Source organism: Marmota flaviventris, chromosome 10 (genome assembly GCF_047511675.1).
Source record: "Marmota flaviventris isolate mMarFla1 chromosome 10, mMarFla1.hap1, whole genome shotgun sequence".
Taxonomy (NCBI): domain Eukaryota; kingdom Metazoa; phylum Chordata; class Mammalia; order Rodentia; family Sciuridae; genus Marmota; species Marmota flaviventris.
Window position 1 is genome coordinate 88,258,798 of NC_092507.1, and position 26,045 is coordinate 88,284,842.

Sequence of the window (26,045 nt, forward strand, 5' to 3'; positions counted from 1 at the left end):
TTTTCTGAAATATGTTTTTTGAATGCTTTTAATTATGAAAATGACTAAAAAATGTTAATATTACTTTATATTTTTACCAGTTGATGGGTGAGAAATTATATCAATGCTGTTTGTTTGTTTGTGTGTTTTCTAGAGAGCATTAGCTCCTCCAGATGTACACCATGAGAGACTGCTACTTGTTTCAATTCTTGGGTTTGTGGTAAACCTAATAGGAATATTTGTTTTCAAGCATGGAGGTCATGGACATTCTCATGGCTCTGGTATGATGGTTAGAACCCTTTGTTTCTTCATTTTCTCCCAATTTCTATCATAATTATTTACTTGAGAAAATTGATAATTTAAAAAATTAAACTACATATATTGGTTTTTAATAACAAAAGTAATATGTCCAAAGATTTTTATTAATGTCTTCCTGAAATATCCTTCCTTCTTCTCCATGCCCCTCCAAGTGCTTTCTTAGAGCTATGAATGTTATATGTTTTGTATGGATCCCTTTAGACTTCTTTAGTTCTTTTGTGTAATGTCATTCATATAAAACAGATACCAGAAATCAACAAATCTAGTGTGTGTTGGCTCGTGCGCACACGCACAGCAGAGAGAGAGAGACATACACACACATTGATTTACTGTATCATGTTTTTGCAATCCTTCCATTAGAGAGAGAGAGAGAGAGAGACATTGATTTACTATATCATGTTTTTGCAATACTTCCGTTAAAATCCTTCAATTAACAGCCATATAAAACTCCATGGTGTGGGTCACTATGGTTTATTTAACCAGATATTCTGTGTATGACCTCAAGTTGTTTCAATTTTTTTCTCCAATCTATGCATATCAGGCTATCCTTGTGAATATATACAAGTGTTTCTAAAGTAGTATTGCCCTGTATTGTACTTCACATGTAGCTCTTTAAATTTGAATTTTAGTTAATTAAAATTAAAAATTTAGTTCCTCAGTAACATTCATAACATCTCAAATACTCTATTGCCACATGAAGCTACCATATTGGACAGTGCAGATGTAGAACATTTCCATCATTACAGAAAGTTCTTTGAATTCACTGTGCTAGATATAAGAATTGCGGGAACTTAGGATCTATACATTCATAGTTTCAGACATTTGCAAATTCCCTTTCAAAATGACTGTTAGTCACATATACTTTAAGGAATAAAAGCAAGTACTAATTTCTCCCACCCACATTAACACTTAATATTGGGGGTTTTTATACAGTTTTGTTAGTATTTTACTAAATAGTTTCTGATTTTGCTTAGTGTTTTTCTGATTAGTAGTGAAGTTATACTTCTTTCCAGTGTAATTTTAGGTCATTCAGACTTTTCTTTTAGAATTACCTATTCATATATTTTTGCCTATTTTTCTTTTTTTTTTCTTTTCATTTATAAATGTTTTTATCACTCTAATCCTTTGTTTTTTGTGTTACAAATATCTTCTTCTAGTCTATGGCTTGTCTTTAAACTTTAACAGGACTTTATTTGGATATAATCTAGTTTTTGTCTTGCATTTTTCTTGTCTGTTTTCTGCTGTGCTTAAGGAATATTTCTATTCTAGGGACATAAACATAATCATTTATATTTTAATGCTTTTCATTTTGGTTTGATGGGGTTTTCTACTCATTTTACTCCTTTATATGTAATTTATTTTTTTTTACAACGTGTGAGTTAGGACTTAACTTTTTCTTTTTTCCCCTTAGTATGAAAAGTAGTTTTCCTAATCAGCATTTATTAATTGGTCCTTAATTTTCTTTTCTTTAAATTAGAACATTGTAGTTATACGTTGTAGTTGGGTTCATCTCAAAAGATTCATAACATGCATGGAATTTGATTTCAGTTCATGTTTCCCCCTTTTTCCTATCCTCCTCTCATTCTGCTTCCTCTGTTCTGTTGACCTTCATTTCACTCATCTATTTATTTATTTTTGATTGTTTTTTTCCTACTTATACATAACCGTGAAATTCTCTGTGGTATATGTATATATACACATATCATGATTTTTAAAAAATTCATTCTGAATTTCTCTGCTTTCCCATCTCTCCTCTCTTTCTCAGTCTCCTTCTTCTATTCTACTGATCTTCCCTATATCTTTATGATCTTCAGTCTTCCCTCCTCCTTTCCTTTATTTTGCTCTAGAGTCCATATATGAGAGAAAATATCCTGTCCTTGATTTTCTGAGTCTGGCTTATTTCACTTAGCATGATGGTCTTCATTTCCATCCATTTACCAATAAATGCCATAATTTCATTCTTCTTTATGTCTGAGTAAAACTCCATTTTGTATTATACCACAATCTCATAATCCATTCATCTATTGATGGCCATTTGAATTGATTCCATAGTTTGGCTATTGTGAATTATGCTGCTATAAATATTGAGAAGCTTGGATTGCTACAGTTTGCTGATTTCAGTTCTTTTGGATAAATAAAAAGTAATGGGATCGCTGGTTCACACAGAGGTTCCATTTCTAGTCCCTTCTCTGAGGCTCTGTTCATTTTTCTTCATTTTTTCTGCTGATTTCTCAGAGTGGAGAATCTCTATTGACTCACCTTCAAGTTTCCTATTATTGCAGCTAAACGCTCTTGTTGAGTCCCTCTGGTGAATGTTGTACTTTGGTTATTATGCTTTTAACTTCAGAATTTCTCTCTCTCTCTCTCTCTTTTTGTAATTTCTGTATCTTTATTGATAATCTCTCTTCAGTGACTCATCATGATACATTCTTCAGGTTTCTTTTAGTTCTCTGAACAGGCTTATAATAGCTGATTTAAAGTCTGACTACTAAGTTCAAAATTTGGATCTCTTTAGAATATACTAGTTACTGCTTTTTTATTTGTGTATGGCATAATTTCCTGTATCTTTGCATGCCTCATAGTTTTTGATGAAAACTGGACATTTTTGATAATATATTGTAACAACTCTGCTATCGACAGAGGGCAACATTAGCCTTCCAAAATTTGTTGTTTTTGTTGTTGCTCTATTTCTTCTTGGGAGTCTTTTCTTGACTAATTCAATAGTATGTTTCCTGCAGTATGTGGTCATTGAGTTCTGTGCTAGTATTCTTGAAATTTTTAGATCTTGTTTTTATTTTTAACATGGTTTTCTAGGTAACCTGAGCCAGTATAATTTAGTAGTCAGCCAACAATTAGTGAGTTTTCCATAAATTGCTTGCTTGTAAATTTTCCATTTTTGCCAAATGCATCTTTGTGAGAAAACACACCTTTGTATTTCAGACAGTTTAAAAGGCAGCCTTATTTTATACTTTTTCCTTGCACAGGGTTTCCCAAGGTCAGTGAAAGATCAGAGGTGATTTCTCTTTTCTCATGTCTTCCTTGGAGATGTACAGAGCATGCATGCAGACTTTTAGATTCCCTAGGAATGTGTTGGTGCTTTTCAAAGTTCCTTATGGTTGTCTGTTTCTCTGAGATTTCCTCATAATTCTCAGGCCCTTGTTTGCCTCAGCTAACATCATAATGTTCAGCAGCTGAGATACTGCTTGGAATTTGCCATTGTTTTGATAATGCCCTGTCCCCCAACCCTCATCCTCCAGCTGAGCTGAAGTCTCTTATTAGAGTCTAAGATCCATATCATTGAAAGTAGATATTGTTCCAGTGAATTGCAAGTTTAGAAAAAATTTTAACTGTGCTTTGGTGCTTTAACAAAGCAACAGAAGACATCTGATCTCTTCATTACCTATAATCCTACTGGCTTTTGGCTACTTTATTCATGGATTAGCGAGAGTGATGGAATGTGAACCATTCCAAGTTACATCAAATGTTGTATCAACAAGATTTAGATGTTTCTCTTAGATCATGGTTTTCAGTTTATGCTATGGTTTTGATTAATTACCAGAGTTCTGAAATGGTTATTTTGTAGTTGTTTTCCCTACATTTTTGTTGTTTTAGAGAATAGGCAGTTTACCAAGGTCCTTCTTCACCATTCTAGAACATGATCTCTCATGGTCATCATCTTTTCATATAACACAGTGTTGGATTTGGTTTTCTGCTATTTAGAATTTTTGCAAACATAAGTGATAATTAGTGAATATTTTTTTCTGTCCTTTTGAATAGCTAGTATGTTTCTTGATGATTTTTAGTTATGCCGTAGAGAGAGAATTCTGCATTCTTTTGTGTCAGACTTCTCATACCTGTTTTAACTTTACTGATCCTCTTTCCAAAGACATCAGTTCCCAGCTTTTTCTTCAGTTAATATGCTTGCATCTTCTTTAATCTTTATTAGTGTGCATAATGATCTTTTGTCTGTGCTTTTTAGTGCATTTTCCCCAATGCCTATCACATAGTATGTTTCAAATACATATTTCTTGAATTGAATAAACAACATTATCTACAAATATTTCTGTGATATTTCCAGTTACTACTTTTTTTGCTCGCATCTTAGCAGGAACTCAGTTGGGATTGTTTTAATGAATCTTAACACTTTCACAAATATATGTTTAGTGCATTGAATTAGAATTTAGATTCTTTTCACTAGTACCATGTTATCATAATAATATATTTTTATATACCTTCTGTTCTAATACTTTTTGTTTTCTAGGGCACGGACATAGTCATTCCCTCTTTAATGGTGCTCTAGATCCAGTACATGGCCATGGAGAACATTGCCATAGTCATGAAGTGAAGCATGGTGCTGCACATAGCCATGATCATGCTCATGGACATGGACACTTTCATTCTCATGGTGAGTACAGCAGAAACATTTTTAAGTAGATAGCCTTCTAAGTAATCAAGATTTATATAGATTTATATATAGTCAACTTCTTTTTTGATAAATCAGTCTAAATGGTTCCAAAATAAGTTCATTTCTAATATACATTAAAGTAATTTGGTGTAAGGCAGTGAGTATAGTTTTTTTTTTTTTTTTTTTTCAGTGAGTATGTTTTAAGATGCCTTGATTTTAATTAAGTATCAATGAATGAGAAACAATTGCAATTTAGCAAATGAAAATCTTTGATTTTTTTAAAAGTATCATGAGGCTTTTTGTGCTATATAGTCCTATAAAATACTATAAATGTTTTCAATTTTTCACATTTTTATTTTATTTTATTGCCGTTTATTGCCTGATATTTACCTCCATCTTTCTTTAGTGCTCTGTATACTGCTTTTTATATCATTTAGATAATAAGTTTCAGGGTACTTCTCGACTTAATATGTAGTTAGTTAAATTATATTTTTTAAAGTTTATGAATTTTAGAATATCAATCAATAAAAGCTATTGACACAATTCAATTAATCTTTAAATAGATTATATGTTCAAATAGTATTTGCCTGCAGATAGAGTCAAAAGTTTAGATTTGAAAATTTGAGAGGTACCTTGGAGAATGAGCATCGAATTTTGCAGTCTTTAAATATTTTGAATACTTTCTTGAGATATGATTGACATACAAAAAGGTATTCATATGTAGTATATATAACTTGATGAGTTTGGAGATAAGTATATACCTGTGAAACCATCACCATGGTTTAAACCATAAACATATCCATCACAACCAAAGTTTCTTTCTGCACCCTTTATTCTTTTAATCATTTTTTAAAAATTTATTGTGATAAGAACACAACATAAAATCTACCATCTTAGTTGGGCATGGTGGCGCCTGCCTGTAATCCTATTGACTTGAGGCTGAGGCAGGAGGATTGCAATTTCAAAGCCAACCTCCGAAATTTAGAAAGGCCCTAAGTTTAGACTTAACTTAGTAAGACTGTGTCTCAAGATAAAAAGTAAAAAGGGCTGTGGATGTGGCTCAGTGGTTAAGTACCCCTGGGTTCAATCCCCACTACCAAAAACAAACAAAACAACAACAACGAAACTATCTTGTTGGCAAAATTTGAAGTATACAATACAGTATTAACTTTAAATGCTATATTATGCTATACAGCTCTCCAGAACTTACCTAGAAAGTTTGTAAAGGTTCTAACTGAAACTTCATACCCTTGGACTATTCTCCATCTCCACCTCCCTCCAGCCCCTAGTAACCATAATACTACTGTTTCTATGAGTTTGACTATTTTAGATTCCTCATGTTAGTGGTATCTTATAGTGCAGGTCATTCTGTATCTGGTGTATTCATTTAACATATCATACTCCAGGTTCATCCATGTTGTCCCAGATGGCAGGATTTCTTTTTTCCTTTTTTTTTTTTAATATCCTATTGTGTATATACCAGTTTTTCTTTATCCATTTGTTTTAGTAGTATTGTTTTTTTTTTTTTTTTTTTTTGCTGCTGTGACTGAAAGACCTGACAAGAAAATTTTAGAGGAGGAAAAATTTATTTGGGGGCTCACAGTTTCAGAGGTCTCAATCCATAGACAGCCATCTTCATTCTTTGGGGGCAAAAGAGAGGCAGAACATCATGGTGGAAGAATGTGGTAGAGGAAAGTAGCTCACATGAGAGAGATTCCATTCACCAGATACAAAAATATATACCCCCAAGGCACATCCCCAGTGACCCACCCCCTCTAGCCACACCCTACCCACATTCACTTCACATTCACTTAGTTAATCCTGTCAGGGGATTAATTCACTGATTGTGTTAAGGCTTTCATAACCCAATGATTTCTCCTCTAAACCTTCTTGCATATTCTCACACATGAGCTTTTGGGGGACACCTAATATCTGAATCAAACACCATTCATTGGTTGGTGCACATTTAGGTTGCTTCTATGTCTTGGTTATGGTGAATAGTGCTTTGGAGGTACAGATATCTCTTTAAGATCCTGTTTTTAATTCCTTTGGACATATACCCAGAAGTGGAATTGCTGATGACATGGTAGTTGTGTTTGTAATTTTTTGAACCTCTATATTCTCTTCCATAGCATCTTTACCAATTTACATTCCCGCCAACAGCATACAAGTGTTCCTCTTCTCCATATCTTTGCCAATACTTATTATCTTTTGTTTTTGTGATAATAGCCATCCCAAGAGGTATGAAATGATATATATTGTTTTGATTTGAATTTCCCTACTACTGATGTTGAATACATTTTAGTATACCTGTTGGCCAGTTGTACATTCATTTGGAGAAATTTCTATTCAGTTCCTTTGGCCACTTTTTTAGTCAGGTAATCTTTATTTTCTCTTAAGTTGTTTGAGTTTTATGTATATTTTGGGTATTTATTATCAGATATATAGTTTTCAAATATATTCTTTTATTTTTGTTATTTGTTTCCTTGCTGTGCAGAACCTTTTTAGTTTGATGTGTGATTCCCCTAGTCTATTTTTTCCTTTTGTTGCCTCTGTAAATTTCTAAAATTTGTGCTTCAACACCTTGCTTTTCCATCTTTTTTGCTTATATGCGTCATAGCTTAATAGTTTTTAAAATCTGCATATCACACACATTTATAATGATTTCTAGAAAAATTTTGATGAGTTGGCAAAGAATATAATATTTAATATATATTATACATATGCTATTATATATATGTAATGTTTGAAGTTGAAACTCTTACATCAGTGTATTGAGTATATTAATGGACTCCAAATACCTTACTGACTTAAGAACATACTGTCACCCATTGTAAAATATAATCACACATACATTTTTACATAATCCTGATTTCTTTAAATTTGTCCTTCATTTCACTTCCTTTCCTGTATTTTATAATAATGGAATTTGTTTGTATTAAGTCTTTATTTGATTATCTGTCATCATTTTTGGCAATAAAATATGTACAAAAAATTTTTTCTATAATACTTAGCATTCAGACATTGCTTTTAAATGGAATTATTGTAGTCTTGAGTACAAAGTCAATCAGAATAGTTCTATCTCAAATTTGATATATAATTAGTAACATAAAAGGCAACATTTTATTTGAAATACCTATCTCAATCAGGTGATTGGAGCTCTCATTAAAATTATTTTATAGATAAATTATGCTTATTGGCATAAAGCAAGATTTTTAAAAATTTATTATTTTTTAAGACGTTGATGGACCTTTATTTTGTTAATTTATTTATATGCTGTGCTGAGAATTGAACCCAGTGCCTCACATATGCTAGGTAAGCACTCTACCATTGAGCCACAACCCCAGCTCCTAAAAAAGTTTTTATATCAGTTTGGTTCCTATTTTTCATCTTTATAAGTACTAGTTACCCTAAATAGGAAGAATTCTGTTATAGCAGTTTTAGTCAATTCTTTGACTACCTTCAGAATTATGTTCCAAAAATTATAGTAATCTATCATCAGAAAATGATTTTTGTTGCTCTATTAATTGGAAGTTCTAGTAACTAATCCCTATATTTTATTAAGATCAAAGATTTAGAAACCACATTGCTTACAAAATGATTTGGTGGCCAGTCATTAAAGTCATTACTTTACTAACATTTACACCAATATTTTCAAGTGACCCCTTACTTGTTGCCTAGAATTTTTGTTTACATCCTGGACAATGCACTGTAGCATTATTATTTATAGATGAAAGGTATTTCTTTTTTGGTCAAGGAGGAGAGGGTAGGTGGCAAAAAAGAACGGGCATGATATTGGGACACTCTTGGGTAGATCAGTTTTAGAAAAGCTTTTTTTTTGTTTTTCTCATTTATCCTGTTTTCTTTTTATTAGGTGATAAGGGCTTGTATTTTCAATGTGCACTATCTGTGGACTGACCATGCCATGAGATGATAGAAGGGCTGGAAGGAGAGCATACATCTGGGAAAAGAGACTGAAGTGATAAATAGAAACTTTAATAGATCCCCAAATTATGTTTGCAGCCCTGGAAAACTGCTAGAATGTACCTTGATGAAGAGATTAATGGAATCCTTTCCTTTTAACATGCTTAAGAGTACTGGCAAAGCTGCCTTAGTGAGAATAATGAGTGACTGACAATACAGATTTTATGCATGGTATGTGAGGGCAAGGGATTAGGTTTCATAATACCAAATCAGGCTTGGTAAAACTTCCCCTGGTGGAAAAATGCTCACTGTGTTGGGCATTTGAATTTGAACAGTTCAGATCTGTTTAGTGAGAAATTATATTGCAACAAAAAGGGAGATGATGGAGGTGGAGAGAAGGGAGAGAGAAGACCAAAAATTGAAAACTATTTTAGCTTAGGAAAGCTTTTGAATTTTGTGAATCTAGAAACTGAATCCCTCATGTGTGTTATTTCTTATTAATTAACTGGAATGTTTTACTTGTTTTTTTTTTTTTTAATCTAAAACTGAATAATTCTTTTACTTCATGGAATTAATGATTGCAAAATAGGACTCTAGAATTAACCTAAAGAGAGTTTCTGCTAATTGTTTATGAAATTTAACAGAGACAAAATTGAAATTAAAAGGCGAAAGAAATAATCTGTTAATGAAACTAGTTTCTATTGTCCTTCCTCTCCAGTGGACTGTGAGTTCCTTGAGCTCAAGGACTGCCTTATTGACTTCTTTATTCTAGCACAGTGCCAAGAACAACTCATTAAATATTTATTGTATTAAAAACATGCCATTTATATTTGTCAGTCTTATTAAATTGTTGAGTAAATTTGTTTGGATTTTACTCTTCTCCCATTCCCCACACAAAACAAGTAACAACAGGTTGAATATTCCTTATCCAAAATGCTTGGTACCAGAAGCATTCCAGATTTAAAAAAAAAAAAAAATATATATATATATATATATATATATATATATATATATATATATATATATTATGTATTTACATAGGCTTTACCAGTTGAGCATCCCTAATCTAAAAACCAATTTTGGAGCATTTGGATTCCAGATTAGGGATGCTTAATCCATAATTCAAGAAAAAGAAAGAAAAAAAAAAGAATTCAACCTTGAATTTAAATGTTACAATTACTTGGTGGGGAAGTATATTAAAATGCATGGTTTTTTTGGGGGGTTTTTTTTTGAGGGAGATACTGGGGATTGAACTCGTGCACTCAACCTCCGAGCCATGTTCCCAGTTCTATTTTGTATTTTATTTAGAGACAGGGTCTCACTTAGTGCCTCTGTATTATTGAGGCTGGTTTTTAACTCGAAATCCTCCTGCCTCAGCCTCCTATGCTACTGGGATTACAGGTGTGTGCCACCATACCTGGCTACAAAAGCATTTTTAAAATTTCACTAGAAGACACATTTTGTGTTTAAGTTTTAATAAATACATACTTATTTTGGTAGAGTAAATGTTTAAAAAAATTCAGTTATATTTCTTGAGGGTTAGATATTTATGGTAGCCTGATGGTATATTCCAGTAATCATCATCTTAATAAGCAACACTGATAATTCCTAGTTGTTTTGACTGCTCAATATGTGCTAGGAATAGTCTAAGTACTTTGCATGCCTTAACTTTAAAAATTTTCTCATAGTCTAGTGAGGTAGATATAGCCATTATCTTCATGAACTATGACACAAAGAAAACATAGTAATTAGTAAATTAAGAAGCAAAGATTTGAACTCACAGAATCTGACTTCAAAAATTGTGCTCTTAACTTATATTCTCCCTTAAGTATTGTGTAAGCCAGACAGGGGATACTAAAGTAATAGGGCCATAATCTCATTTTGCCCATAAAAGGTATAATCTCATATTTATTGGAATGCTGTGCTATGAGTACAACTAGTTGTATTTTTTTTAAATATTGCTCAAATGTCAGTAATGAAAACACTAAAAATTTATTAATTGCTTGTAAGTCAGTAGGATACAGTGTGGGAATTCTATTCCTATGGCAATTTGGGGATCTAGGCTCCTTCAATCTATGGGATTCCTAGATGTTAGCACAGTCTGCTAGATTCTCTGCATCAAGCTGGAAGGAGAATATATAGATCATGTTGGACATTCTTATGACCCTGTAAGTGATTTTCACCACATATTTCTTTGTCTACAACTTAACCAAAGAACACCCCTTACTCGAGGGAGCCTAGGAAATACAGTTTAGTTGCATGTCCAAGAGGAACAGGAAATGAGTTTGGCAAGCAACTAGCCATTGTCTGCCACAAATAATAAATTATTTAAGAGGATTTTAGATTTAACATAGGTGGGAGTTGTGTTATCTTATATCACTCCTATAATAGTACAGTAGACCATACCTTTAAAAGTACTGATGTCAAACTATCTTTGTAGATCTACTACCTGTAGACAAATCTGGTGCCTTGTTGGAGTGCTGGCTTTTTAAAATAGTGTACTTATGACTATCTGTGGCCCTTTCCTGGTAGCTACATCTTTTCACAGCAGTACTGTACTCTTTTGCTTTTATATTCCTTTGTTACATTGTTGCAATGCTTTATTAATGCTGCAGTGATAAGGATATGTTGTCCCTTTTGTGCTCTTGGCCAGCATCCAGTGACTATAGGCAAGCACTGTCAGCTCAGAAAGCTTATCAGTCTTTATAATCCCTTTAAACAAATTTTGCTTATCTTTTGCTTATTTTTTTTTTTGCTTCAGTGTATAGCTGATTAGTAATATTAAATGTATTTAGTCATAGGAATTTATCATATTTGTTCATCTTTTTTTGAACTTTTTATAAGTTCATTTTAGTTATACAAAATATTACAGTTATACCAGCATGGAATATAATTTGTTCTAATTCAGTCCCCAGTATTTCCCATTTCCATCCTTCTCTCCCCTCTCATTCCTTCCTCTTGTTCCCTTTATTCTACTTATTAATTTTTTTTAAATTAGTGCCTTGTGGATATACATAAAGGTGAGATTCACTGTGATTTGTCATATGTGTACCTAAGAGAGTTTGGTCGGGTTCATTCCATTTTTTTTTTTTTTCTTTTCCCATTCCTCCTCCTTATACCTTTGATCTCGATTCTGTTTTCATGGAAACCCCCCACCCCCACATTTTTTTTGTTTTTTTCTTATTTTGGTCTGACTTCCACATATTAGAGAAAATATTTGACCCTTGACTTGATTTTCTGGGTCTGGTTTATTTTTTTCGTCTCCGTTCCATCCATTTATTGGCAGGTGCCATAATTTCATTTTTCTTTATTGTTGAGTAAAACTCTATTGTGTATCTACACACACACACACACACACACACACACACTATATTTTCCTTTTCTGTTCATCTGTTGACAGGTATCCGTCTATACTGATTTCATAGCTTAGCTATTGTGAATTGTGCTGCTATAAACATGATATGACTACATCCCTGTAGTATTCTAATTTTAGTTCTTTTGGATATATACCAAGGAGTGGGATAGTTGGATCATTTGGTGGTTCCATTCCTACTTTTTTGAGGAATCTTCAAACTGCTTTCCTGAGTAGTTGTTCTAATTTGCAGTCCCATCAAGAATGTATGACTGTACCTTTTCCCCCAAAGCCTCACCGACATTGATCATAATTTGTTTTCTTTTTTTTTTTTTTTAACGACCAATAGCATTTTATTTGGAAATTTCTATGTATTACATAGGTATTTACTTCCTCTCATCCCTACTCCTACCCCAAACCTCATAAAGATTTAAAAAAAAAAAAAAAAGTACAAAAATCTCTCATCTGATTTCTCTAAAGTCTTAGGTTAAAAAACATAAGCGGTGCTTTTCCTTGAGGGTGCTGCTCTGAGGAAAATGCGGTCCGTCCTGTGCTCACTACAGACTTCTCCTTCTGGGGAAAAAATGGTCAATGCCTCAGCTTCCTTCTAATAAATTCCTTTCTCAATTATTAAACATTATCATTCCTCACTTGGCACCTTCTTAGAAACTTGATTGTTGGATGCATTTTTCATTTGGCAAAAATTCAATGTGGCTTTGTGTGGGATGTTTAAGCATAAGAAACAGCAGTGTTGATGTTCTGGTTTTGAGAGGGAAAACAGAGAGACGCATACGTTCCCTGGAAGAACAAATGTAGGAGACGAAGATGGGGTGTGCAGGGTTAACAGGGCTGATAGACATTACTCGGTTTGAATTCTGTGGCTGTCAGCTACCGGAGACTGTAGTGTAGGCCAGAATATAAATCTCTTCAAGAACAAGTTTGTTTAGGCTCTGTGAGATGACACAGCCTGCTTCATTTTGTTCCAAGTGTATCAGAGCAGACATGCACAGCAAGGAGAAGTATGGGTCATCCACAGGGGGCAGAAACCTGTAAATAAACACATGGAGGCATTTCTGCAAATGCCCCGTCAGTCCAGGCAATAGGTGAAGAAGAGAAGCATTCTATTAAAGTACACTTCGATCCTAACTCACCCAAGGCCCCTGGCTTCTTAGAGCCAATATATTCAAGGCCAAAATTAAGCTGAGTTACATGTCACTTGGAAGCTGGTTTGATGGGGCCACTGCAGAAGACTTGGCTTTGCCTGCGAGGCAGCGAGTCTACCCAGAAGGGTATGCCTTGATGATCTTCACGTCGTCCACAGGGCGGTCCTGGGAGTTTGTTTCCACCATTCCCACTCGATTTACCATTCCTATGCCCTGGCACACTCGGCCAAAAATGGTGTGTTTGCCATCAAGCCACTGGGTGGGGGCAAGAGTCACAAAGAACTGGCTGCCATTGGTGTCTGGCCCTGCATTGGCCATTGCAAGAATTCCAGCCCCAGTGAACTTCAAGTCTGGATGAAGTTCATCTTCAAACTGTTTGCCATAGATAGATGCACCACCTCGACCTGTCCCTGTTGGGTCACTGCCCTGGATCATGAAATCTTTGATGATTCTGTGGAATTTGGTGCCATTGTAGTAACCCCGACGAGCCAACTCAGCAAAGTTCTTACAGGTCTTCGGAGCGTGCTTCCAGTACAGCTCCAGGACAATGATTCCCATGCTGGTCTCCAAGTAAACGTTGGGCGGCTGCCAGGAGTCTGGGGGAATGGCTGCCATAACGAAGCCCATAATTTGTTTTCTTGATGATTGCCATTCTTACTGGAGTAAGATGAAATCTCAATATAGTTTTTATTTGTATTCCCTGATTGCTAGAGATGTTGAACTTTTTTCGTATCTTCAATAGCTATTTGTAGTTCTTCTTTTGAGAAGTGTTCAGTTCTTTTGTCCAATTGTTGATTGGGTTTTTTTTTTTTTTTTTTTTGGTGTTAAGTTTTTTGAGTTCTTTACATATTCTAGATATTAATCCACTGTCTGAGAAATAGGTACCAAAGATCTTCTGCTATTCTGTAGGTTCTCTCTTCACACTCTTGTTTCCTTTACTATGTAGAAACTTTTTAATTTGATGCCTTCCCACTTTTTGAATCTTAGTTTTATTTCTTGCTCTTTAAGAATCTCATTAAAGAAGTTGATGTCGGTACCAATACGTTGGAGTGTCGAGCCTACATTTTCTTCTGACAGTTGCAGAGTATCAGGTCCAATTCCTTGGTCTTCAGTTCACTTTGATTTGACTTTTATACAGGCTGAGAGATAGGAATTAAGTTTTATTCTTCTACATATTTATGGATGTCCAGTTTTCCCAGCACCTTTTGTTAAAAAGGCTATCTTTTCTCCAGTCTATGTTTTTGGTACCTTTGTCAAGTTCCAGATGACTATATCCATGTGGGTTTGTTTCTATGCTATTCTATTGGCCTTTATGTCTGTTTTGGTGCCAATACCATGCAGTTTTTGTTACTTGAGCTCTGTGGTAGGATTTGAGGTCTGAAATTATGATGCCTTCAGTATCTTTTTTTATTCAGGATTGCTTTGCCTATTAATAAAATTAGATATAAAAAAGAATCACCATAGATACTACTGAAATCCAAAGGATCACTGGAAACTATTTTGAAGATTTATACTCCAATAAAGTAGAAAATCTTAAAGATATTGACGATTTCTAGAGACATGTGACCTATCCAGATTGAACCATGAGGATATAGAAAGCTTAGACCAATATTAAATAATGAAATTGAAGCAGTTGTTAAAAGCTCTCCAACAAAGAAAAGCCTAGGACTAGATGGATTCCTAGCTGAGTTCTACTAGACTTTTAAAGAACTAATGCCAATCCTTCTAAAATTATTCCATGAAATTGAAAAGGAGGGAATACTGCCAAATCCATTTTTTTTTTTCATTTTTAATCGGAAAGGCATTTTTTTTTTCTTTTTTTGCAGTGCTAGGTATTGAACCTAGGTAGTCTCTGACACCAAGCTACATCCCCAACCTTTTAAATTTTGTGTCAGGCTCTTGCTAAATTGACCAGTCTGATCTCAAACTTGGGATCCTCCTGCCTTTGGGTCACTGTGTTCTAGAAATGAGTTTGGGTCACTGGTGTTCTAGAAATGTGCTACTGCACTTAGGTATAAAGGCAAAAAAAGAATTTAAATTTTTTAAATTTCTTTTGAATAGAAAACTTGCTATATCCATCTAGAAACTATTGAAAAACTACTGTTTGTCATAATCAAGTTATCTTGGATTCATTTCTAACTGGACTTCATTTCTTAGACTTCTTTTAACTTCAAACACTACATTTAGTTTCGTCTGAATTTTCCAATTATAAAAGCATTAGAGTATATTTTATGAATGTTAGCATATTTTCACAGTTTTGAATTTCTTGTGCTTTTTATTTTTTAATACAGTATTTCTAAAATACTCTGTATCCTTGATGCATTTTAAATTGCCTGTACTAGATTTATCACTCCTCAGTTACTTTATTAAATTTAAAAAATAATTTTATAGGTCTCATGTGGCTAAATAGTCACACATCCTTCATGATACAATTGAATGAAAAGGACTCAGAATTGCAAAAATTTGAATAAGGAATTGAAGACATGTTTTAAAATAATTTAACTTAATTCTCTACAGATGGTCCTTCCCTAAAAGAAACAACAGGACCCAGCAGACAGATTTTACAAGGTATGACAAATTTTTATGTTTCTCAATGTTATGAAATTGATTTCATAATTTTCAGTTGTCTAGAGTTTTCCTTTAAGAAAAATACATAACAAAATATTTATGTTTAAAATGTTATTTCTTCTTAAGTGATTTTTTTAAATATATATACTACTTAGGTATATTAACTGATTTTTTTTTTTTTTCACTTGACTGTTAAAAAAAAAAATTTCAGAAACTACGAAGTTTAAATATAAGTAATTGCCAGGCTTGTAGACATAGTAATGCTATAGTAGTATTCTGTTTGCCTTCATAGGATTATTATATAGATTTTCCAAGAATAATAATCAGTATATTCTTATGTTGTGGGGAAAATTTAGAGCTAAAAATGTAATGCAGGATAAGACCTCTGTCATATTTGTAGATTTCAGTTAATGGTACCTAATCAAGTGTTATATGTCATGTAAAATGAGACATTATAAAGTTTTATAAGTGAAAGAAAATCAGCTTTGTCTAGAAACTATTGTAGTTTCCATTTTGGAGATGTGAACCAATATTTGGCTCTGAGGTTCCAGTTAGACTTTATTGCTAAGGGTTCCTAATTCCCAGCTTTATTTACTTTTGATTCCAGTCTGAGTTTTTCAGTAGCTTCTAGTCTAGTCAGTACTGTACCTGTTTTCTCCACTATTTCTTGATCTAACATTTGCTTTTTATTTTTTCACTGAGAATGTTTCTCCATATTGAAGAATTCATTTTCAAAAGGCTTAATAAGTGTATCTTCCATTCACTAATTATCCATTTACAAATTATAGAGAATTATTTCGGAATACCCTTTGCTGAAATAGCTTGTAATCATGTATATTTGATACAGCTATATCATTTTCTATAAGTTAGTTTTGATAATAGTTTAGTTTTGAAAATTATCATGAGAGAAAAAGAAAGGATCTAGCCTTCTACTTATCTTTTATACAGCTAATATTAAAATCAGTTTGTATTTTCTGATTATCTATCAATTTATTGTGACTGAAGGAAACCAGTAGGTAGCTGAAGGACAGATATAGCTGGTTCAAACTTTCCTGCAAAACTACCATGAATACTATGAGTTAACCGAATTTTTCAATTATTTGCTATATCTTGAATAAGAATCCTGGTTTATTAAGTTTGGGAGGATATTATCAACATCCCATCAAGTTTTCCAAGGTTTTAACTTTATACAAGTTAAGCATATTGTTTATGTATTTCTTTAGTGATTTTTCTTCTTAGTTACTATGAAGTAAGCTGGGCTTAGATAGTTAATAACACTTGCTAATGAAAACAGTTTTCAGGTTAGCACATAGCCAGGGACTTTCTAATCTAAGGAAAAATCAAGGACAAGTGATTCTTTTCTTTTTCCTTCCAGTGTCTACAGCTGTTTTCATTGCTGATTTTACCAAAAACACTGCTTAAAATATGTAAAGATTTAATATAAAAGTTTATAGCTTAGGCACTATTTGAGTCAACTTTTTCACTGCTGTGACTAAAAGACCTGACCAGAACAATTGTAGAGGAGGAAAAGTTTATTTGAGGGCTCACAGTTTCAGAGGTCTTAGTCCATAGACAGCTAGTTCCATTCCTGGGGCTCAAGGGCATCTTGGCAGAAGAGTGTGGTAGAAGGGAAGCAGGTCACATGATGATCAGAAAACAGAGAGAGAGATCTCCACCTGCCAGATACAAATATATACCCCAAAGCCATGCCCCTAGGGCCTCACCTCCCCCAGCCACACCCTGCCTGTCTTCAGCTACCACTCAATTATTCCCATCAGGTGATTAATTTATTGAGTTGAGGGTCTCATAACTTAATCATTTCTTCTCTGAACCTTCTTGCATTGTCTTTTGGGGCACACCTCACATCCAAACTATAGCAGGGATCTTCATCCCACTTTGATGTATATCTTTCTCTAAAAAGTATTCTCTGACAAAACTTATTGTGGAAAAATTTCTTAAGAAAGCAGCTAGCTTTCTGAAGAATAGTTATAATGAATCAAAACTCTATACAAATGAAAAATTAAATGTAGGTATTAAAGGATGAGTTATATTTGGTACTAGACGTAAATTCTGTAGTAGCAGGTGAACTGAAATATCATATCTTAGCACACAAGAGATTCAATTGGACTTATTAGTGATCAGTTTTTAAATTATTAGAAATTGTTTTAAGTTAAATCTGTTTCTATACGTAAAAATAATTATAGTTTACTTTTTATTGTTCAGGGAATAATAAAAAATAGGTATTTCTAAGTTGGGTACATGCTTTTTGCACATTATCTATTTCTTTTCAGATAGTGTAGTTAAGCTATGCGTGGCAGCGCTTGCCAATAAATCCCAGTGATTGGGAAGCTGACCCAGGAAGATCGCAAGTCGGCAACTTAGTGAGACCCAAGGCCAACGTCGGCAACTTAGTGAGACCCTGTGTCAAAATAAAAATAAAAAGAACTGGGGATGTAGCTCAGTGGTTAAGTGCCCTTGGGTTCAATCCCTAGTACCCACCCACCCCAACACACACACACACACACACAAACACACACACACAAAGTGACTCTAAGGCAAAATATAAAAAAAATAAGGTCAGGTAGGGTACTTGATTGTATTGAAGAGTATTGTTATATTTAGCAAGCCATTATTAAAGTTTAAGAAATAGCATTTTATTACATAGTAAATTTTACTCATTAAGGATTTAAATGTTGAATAAGTTATTATCTTAGTTGAGTCTTTTCAGAAAAAAAATTAAAAATGTATGTGAAACTTCCTTCTTGATATTTTTAATGTTTTCCAGGCAAGTATCACTTATTAAATAATAACATCTGAGTTCTTGAGCAGTTAGAGCATCAATATCAGTGTCCCATCAATGTAGTATTTAATTTTTAAAAGTTCAACATGTATTTTATATTCATTTAAAAATATTTAAATCCCTGGTTTCTTTCACTTTGAGTTTGAGCATAGTATATAACAAATGTAGGTAACAAAAACTTTAAGATAATTAATACATATATCATCAACATAAGCAGAATTAGGGGCCACAGGAAATTCTAGTTCCAAATGGTAATAATTTTAATCACCAGCAGAGGGCTCTGTATGTACATGGATTCATAATTAGAAAACTTCCTTGACCAGTTCATTTAGGCTAATGCAGTTTCCTTCCCTAAATAAATTATTAAAACTTTTGTATTCTTTTAAGCCAGAGATACAGAGATGAATGTTTGTAGTTTATCATATTTTCCTTTTTAATGTTTGCAGTTTTTAAAAATCAGTTCGTTTACTTCTTCATTTAAATTATTCCTGTAAGAGCAAGTATAATTTACCAGATAGTTTAACCCTGTTGATTTTAAAAACATTATTTCAATTTAGTAAATATACTTGATAACTGATTTTCCAAATTGATATTTAGATGTCTATATGATTTTAAGAGTATAATTCAAAGACATTTTCTGTTTTAAATTGAACGGAAGCTATGGTGCTTACTTTTATTATGCTTTATTTTTAGGTGTATTTTTACACATTCTAGCAGATACACTTGGGAGTATTGGTGTAATTGCCTCTGCAATCATGATGCAGAATTTTGGTTTGATGATAGCAGATCCTATCTGTTCGATCCTTATAGCCATGCTTATAGTTATAAGGTAAGTATTATTATGTTACTCACAGGTATTAAAATGAGAGGTAGGTGAAAAATATTGAATTTCTTTAAAAAAATTCCTACATAAATTCTCTTCTCACTTTTATAATTTTTTTCTTTTTCTCATTTATTTCTTTTATGGAATTTGACCTTTTTTTTTTTTTTTTTTGGCACTAGGATTAAACCCAGGGTTTTGTATGTGCTAGGCACTCTACCACTGAACTCCATCCCAAACCCTTTTTTAAAAATTTTATTTTGAGACAGAGTCTCACTAAGTTGTCAAGGCTGCCCTTAATCTTGCAATTCTCATGCTTCAGCCTCCTCATTAGCCATATTGTCATTGCAGAAGTCTTTTGCTTATTGACATAAATGTATGTTTAATTCCCACCTAGATTATAAAATTCTTGAGGAATCATCTCTTAGCTCTTTTCTTTTTATTCCCTACCATAGTCCCAATGTACATGTAAAAGCATTTGTGTGTATAGATGTATAACTTCTCAATAAACATTTGCTGAATTAGATTGTATAGTAATTATCACCAAAGTTTCTCTTACCCTGAGACATTTTATTATTGCTTTAATTTTTATCAGAATAATATGTTCCTTTATTTTATGGTCATCAGTTATTTTAAAATTTGCATATAATGTCTGTATTAGAGTATTTTTTTAATATTTATTTTTTAGTTGTAGTTGGACACCGATATCTTTATTTTATTTATTTATTTTTATGTGGTGCTGAGCATCGAACCCAGGCCCTCGCACATGCTAGGCGAGTGCTCTACACTGAGTGATAACCCCAGCCCCTATATTAGAGTATTTTTATGTTTCCAAATGATTTTACCCTCAGGTTCTTTTGTAATGATAGCAAAGGCCTACTTGAGGTCAGTCTGATGATTTTTATAGCTCATAGTTGATTAGAGTAGATTGTGATGAAATCATAATGTTAAAATTACTCACAAGTGGAGATTTTGAAGTTTCTTTCTAAAGAATATATAAATGTAGATTAATTTTAAATTTCTGTATATTATTAGTAAAAGGAAGCAACTCTGTTATACCAAAGTCTTTCTAAAGCTTAGAATGCCTTTTCTTCATCTTTGGAAATCTTATTACACTTTCTTGAAAGTTTGGCTTAGGTGTTACATATTCTGTGAAACCTAACTGCTGATGAATTTGGTAAGTCTTATATCTGTATTTCTTTATAGATGCATTCAGTAGTCATTTTATTTTTTATGTATTATATTTCTTAGTTGCTTCTAATATTTCTTAAGAGTATTATCACTTTTTTTTGTCTCCATTATTATTATCCTAATTCTATCTATTATATCTTGCTTGGAAAACTATGACAGTCTCCTTTCTGTCTCTTGAAACTCTCCATGCTGGCTAAAATTATCTTTTTTTTGATGAGGATAACAAGATATATAAAAGTCATCTTTTTTAAAAAAATACTTTTTCATTGTTTTAAGTGGGTATCTAATTCTTACAAAAAGTTGGCACACTGATTCTGAATAAAAAGAAATTTGTGCCTTTTTTCAACATTAGGGAATTACTTTTTCTAACCCCAAATAGGGACTTCTTATTTAGTTCTGTTCTCATTCATTTATTCCATAAATATAAGTAAGCAAACAGAGAAAACTTTTTAAAAACTGAAATATAACACACTTAAAAAAAACTGCACAAATAATTTTCAGCAAATAATTTCTTAAAAGTAGATTCTTTTAGCCAGGTTGAAAAAGACAACATCCAAAGACAACTACTGATTTTTCACTGTAATAGGAGAGAGAGAAACAGATTAATAAGTAAACCACTCAAACATCACTATTTTTATTGTGCTGAGAGTTAAAATAGGATACGTGATGTGACTGAGTTGCCACTTTAATCTGAGTTAAGACTTCTAAAGTGAGGGTCTTTAGGTTAAGATCTGAATGTTGTGAGAGAACTGGTGGGAGGAAGAACTTTTTAGTTTAAGAACCAGCCAATATAAAAGCCCCATAGTGAAAACAGCTTTGCCACTGAAAGGAGGCTAGTATGGCTGAAATAGGGAGTAAGAATGGTTTAAGATAAAGTTGGAATGGGCTAAGAGAAATTATGCAGGGCTAGAAGTTTGGATTTTGTGCCAAGTGCAGTGGGACATCTTCATAAAGGAGTGACAATATTTAATTTATATTTTAAAAATCATTTTGACTGAGGTGTTGGAAATAGGGGCACAAGTACAGACAGATGGACCAGTCATGGACCAAGTTAGAGATCATGGTGGCTTGGCTTAAGGTACTGATATAGAAAATGGGGAGATGTGGATCAAATTAGAAAATGCAGTAGGGTTGAGCCAACAAGATTGGCTCATGGATATGAATGTATGGGTCAAGACTAAGTGGACAAGGGAATCAGGGATAATTCCTAGAATTTTTACCTGCACAATTAGGTGAATGAAAGTGTTGTTAATTGAAAGAAGATTGGAAAAAGAGTAATGTTTTTGTTAGTTTTTGAAGGGGCCTATAAATCACAAGTTCTTTTTTCAGTTGTCACAGGTTTAAGATCTTTCATTAGACATTTATATAGAAATTTTAGGTAGGTAGTATACAAATATGGAATTATTGGTAGCAGTCAACTGTACATAGATTTTAGAAATAGTCCACATGTAAGCGGGGCATGGCAGTGTATGCCTGTAATCCCAGTGGCTTAGGAGGCTGAGGCAGGAGGATCTTGAGTTCAAAGCTGGCCTTAGCAAAAGCAAGGTGCTAAGTAGCTCAGTGAGACCCTCCCTCTAAATAAAATGCAAAATAGGGCTGGGGATGTGGCTCAGAGGTCAAGAACCCCTGAGTTCAATCCCTGGTAACCCTCCCCCCAAAAAAGAAAATAAATATTCCACATGTAGATTTAAAGTCATGGAGTCAAGCTACCATTCCCCTTACTTCTATTTTCTTGGAAAAATGCCCCTTAATATCATAGTTCTTGCTGAAACGTAGCTTCGGGGTCCCTTTCAATATAGTATTTTAGGCAGCCACAACCAGCCATATAAAACCTGTTTGTCATCTTTAGCTAGGACCTACTGACCTCTTTTTTATTTAATTAATTAATTTTTTAAAGTTGTTAATGGACCTTTTTTTAAAAAAAAAATTTATATGCGGTGCTGAGAATTGAATTTAACCCAGTGCCTCACACATTCCAGCCCATTTTTAGGTTAATTCTTTTTTTTTTTTTTTTTTTTTTGGTGGTGCTGCTGGGGATTGAACCCAGGGCCTTGTGCGTGCAAGGCAAGCACTCTACCAACTGAGCTATATCCCCAGCCCCTACTGACCTCTTCAAAAGTTTTTGTAGTTTACATATATACATAGTTTCAGGTCATAGAATTGTATTCCTTTTCATTATTGTAGATTCCTTTCATTATTGTTAAGGTTTAGCATTTATATTATTTGCTCTTTTATCTGATACTTAAAGTAATATATGCTGATTGTAAGAAATTTATTACTAAATGTATGACAGGTATTAAAATGTTTTGTAATCACACTGTTTGGAGATAACAGATAACTTAAAAATCATTTGTCAAATGCTATGATGCCTTGTATTGGGCTATTAACAAGATAGGCAAATGCCTGCCATTGTGGAGCTTACATTTTAATAAGTGAAATAGTAAAGCAAACAAATGTGCAAACAGATAATGTAATCATTTTGTGATAAATGTGCTAAAGCAGGATAAAGATATACTATTTTAGAAAAGCCTGACAAGGCTACTTCATAAGGTGACATTTGAACAGAAACATGAATGGAAAGAGAGAGACATAGGACTACTCAGAGGAAGAGCGTTCCTAGTAGATGGAGCTTCATTTATAAATACACAGAGGCAGGGACATGCCTGACATGATTGAGGAACAGCAAGTGGAGCAGTATAGTTGGAATGCAGTGAGCAGAGCAGAGTAGTGGATAGCTAGAGTTCAGGGAACAGATTGGGGTGGAAGATATAAATTTAGGTATCATCAGTTTATATACAGTATTTGAAGCCATGAGGTTAGGTGATTATGCCCAGAGAATAAGGAGAGAGGACTGAGGACTAAGCCCTAGGAGAGGTGAGCAGTAAGAGGCAGCAAAAGCAAGGAAGAACAAAGTGGAGTGCTGTGAGGTGGGAGGAAAGACATGAACACATGTTTCAGAATCTATGTGAAGAAAAGTGTTTCAAACAGGAGGGAATAAGCTGAATGCTCCTGGGAATGATAATTGGCAACTTATAACAGACATTCAGGAGGGTAATAAGAATGAAAACCTGATCAGAGTAGCTTCAAGAGAGAATGGGAAGGGAGGAAATTAAAAGAGCAACTACAGTCAACTCCTTTTCAAAGCCTTCTGCTGTAAAGGGGAGCAGTGTGAGTGCCTGGCAGTACTGAGGACCCACTTTGAGGTTTGTGGTCATGAATTTAAAGTGAAAACAACTAGTACGGAAGTCTGTTTTTCTCCAGTCTTATTTAAGCTACTTCGTAAAATTTATGGAATACACAGAGAGCTGGATTTAACAGATTTGTGTTTTGTCAGGTCAGTACTGACAGAAAGACAATGCAGGGATTACAATGATGGAAAATTGAGATTTAAAGGTAATGATACATGCTTTAAAGAAGCCATCAGTGGATTAGAGGTTTTTGTTTTGTTATTGGTTTGGAAAGAAGTGTTAGACTGCAGGTATTAAAGGAAGTGATCCAGAAATGGGGAGGTTTATTCACATTGTGAAATGCTCAAAAATTGAGATCCTAAGTCCAAGGTATAATCATAGGGGTGGAGGTTAAGATTATCAAACAGGGGCCAAAGGTTGGATGGATTGTTCGTGTGGACATTTAAAGTAAGAGTAATGAAAAGGGTAGATGTGAAAAGATGATAAACCTGTTGCTAAATCTTTCTTCTGTAACTGAAGGGGACCAATCAAGAATTTTAAGAACTGGTTACAAGGTGTCTGGAGTGTGGAATAATCTGATGGGTGTGGCCTTCAAGGAACTGTATTGTGGGTAGGAGGATGTGGGAGGAACAGTGAACTGAAAGTGTAGTAGTAAGCAAGGAGAACATCTCTCTCCCCACAACCTGTAGTACTGGGAGTGTAGGAAAGAAAATAGCACTTTGCACCAGTGCTGTAGGGAAGGAAGACTGGGCCCTCAGGTGATAGCTAGTTTTCTCTGTTCAAGAAAAGGTAGAGGATTTAGTGAAAATTACATTTTTTAAAGTAGCTTGTTTAAATCATAGAAATAACTCTACATATTAGAATTCTGTATATTCTAACATATAGAATAGTTGACAAAGAAACTTAGCATTCTATAGGAAAACTTAGAGGAAAAAATAAACCATAAGTTCATCAGAAAAGGGACCCCTGTTATTATTTGTATGGGTTTGCTTTTGGGGATTTTTTTTTTGTCTTATTTCTAAATTTCATTTCCTCCATAATATTTTTATTTGCTTTATGCATATCAAGATATATTTTTAGTAGGAAGTGATCCAGAAACGTGATAACTTCCCTCTCCCGATTATAAAAGTAACACAGAGTCATCACTTGGAAAATACTGAAAAGTATAAAGAAGTGAAAAAAAAGTAGTCAGGATCATAACACCCAGAGGACATATAATCACTGTTAACATCATTTCTTTTTTTCTTAAAAAAAAAAAAATTACAGTTCTGAGAACTGAACCTAGGGCCTTGCACATGCCAGACAAACACTCTACCTGAGCTACACCCCTAGCCCTGACATTATTTCTTTACGATTATGTCATGGCATATTTTTAAAAAATTACTGAGCTTTAACTATATGCACAGATTATTAAGCTTGGTCACCATCAGAACATTCACAGGTTTAAGGTGAAAGATAATAGTACAGTTACTATTTTAAAAAAAGTTTTGGAATGATTTATTAGGTAATAAAGGCTTAATTTGATAACACAAAATGAAAAGATATAGCACAACACATAAGAATGATTCATTCTAATAAAATGTCCATATTCTCTTTACAGGTATGAGGAGGGAAATATACTGTTTGCATGTTTGTGTGTGTGTCTCTGAGTGGCTAATTGAATCTCTCTGGGTGTACTTTTAAAATTATGCATTTTTCCTAATTTCTTTAAGGTAAACCAGCATTTCTGACTTAAGACTTAAAAGACTTAATTTTTTTTTTAATGGAGAGAGATTTAAAAAAAAAAAAAAAAAGTAGCTCCAAAGTACAAAATAAATTCCAGCTCAGACTAGTTTTCTGCTAAGACAGCAAACTTAATTTGCTCAAATACAACATGATAATGGAATATTTATGAAGAGATCACTCTGGGGTGTTTTTTAGACTGTTTAAAAGTTTGTCTGATTAGCCCAAACTAATTTGACGAAATACCTGAAAACTCTTAAAGGACTCAACAAAGTAGAATATAAAGAAGTAATTTTCTCTATCTTTACAAGAAATAATCTCTTTCTGATATTCTCGGTCTGATGTTACTCAGTTGAAAACATGCCATGGAAATTTGTGTCTGTCCCTTCTAGGCTGCTGAATGTTCCATTTTCACTTTCACAGTGAAAGTGGTTTTCTAGAAAAAGACAGTTTTTCTCTCAACATTTTCTAACACAGGCGAAGGGTGTTAGAAATTTCTGCATTATGTTGGGATGTATTTTTTTCCCAATGAAGAGCAGAAGATTGAGCATAAAAGTGAGAGTTTAATTTTTTATTTTCTGAAATATGTTTTCTGTAAGAGATTTCAGAATGGTT

The 26,045-nt window shown here is 33.5% G+C and overlaps 2 protein-coding genes and 1 non-coding gene across 3 annotated transcripts in view; 1 reads left to right on the plus strand and 2 right to left on the minus strand.

Moving 5' to 3' along the window:
- Nucleotides 1-26,045, plus strand: part of Slc30a7 (solute carrier family 30 member 7) — an 84,024-nt gene that overhangs the window by 18,391 nt on the left and 39,588 nt on the right. The window contains exons 5-8 of the mRNA XM_027943121.2: nt 134-260; nt 4,559-4,702; nt 15,659-15,709; nt 19,203-19,338. Of these exons, the coding sequence (XP_027798922.1) occupies nt 134-260; nt 4,559-4,702; nt 15,659-15,709; nt 19,203-19,338 (458 nt within the window). The remainder of the gene's footprint in view (nt 1-133; nt 261-4,558; nt 4,703-15,658; nt 15,710-19,202; nt 19,339-26,045) is intronic.
- On the minus strand, nt 12,313-13,756 carry LOC114098890 (peptidyl-prolyl cis-trans isomerase-like 1). Its single transcript, XM_027943122.2, has 2 exons — nt 13,130-13,756; nt 12,313-13,025 (listed from the first exon to the last, which is right to left on the minus strand). The coding sequence occupies exon 1, from the start codon at nt 13,754-13,756 to the stop codon at nt 13,256-13,258; it is 501 nt and encodes a 166-aa protein (XP_027798923.2). The 3' UTR covers nt 12,313-13,025; nt 13,130-13,255.
- Trnaa-ugc (transfer RNA alanine (anticodon UGC)) lies at nt 22,543-22,621 on the minus strand. Its single transcript has one exon. It is a non-coding gene; the product is annotated as a tRNA-Ala (tRNA).

Excerpts from the sequence above, each read along its gene's own strand:
- LOC114098890 (XM_027943122.2), bottom strand. The coding sequence starts at position 13,756 with ATGGCAGCCATTCCCCCAGACTCCTGGCAGCCGCCCAACGTTTACTTG.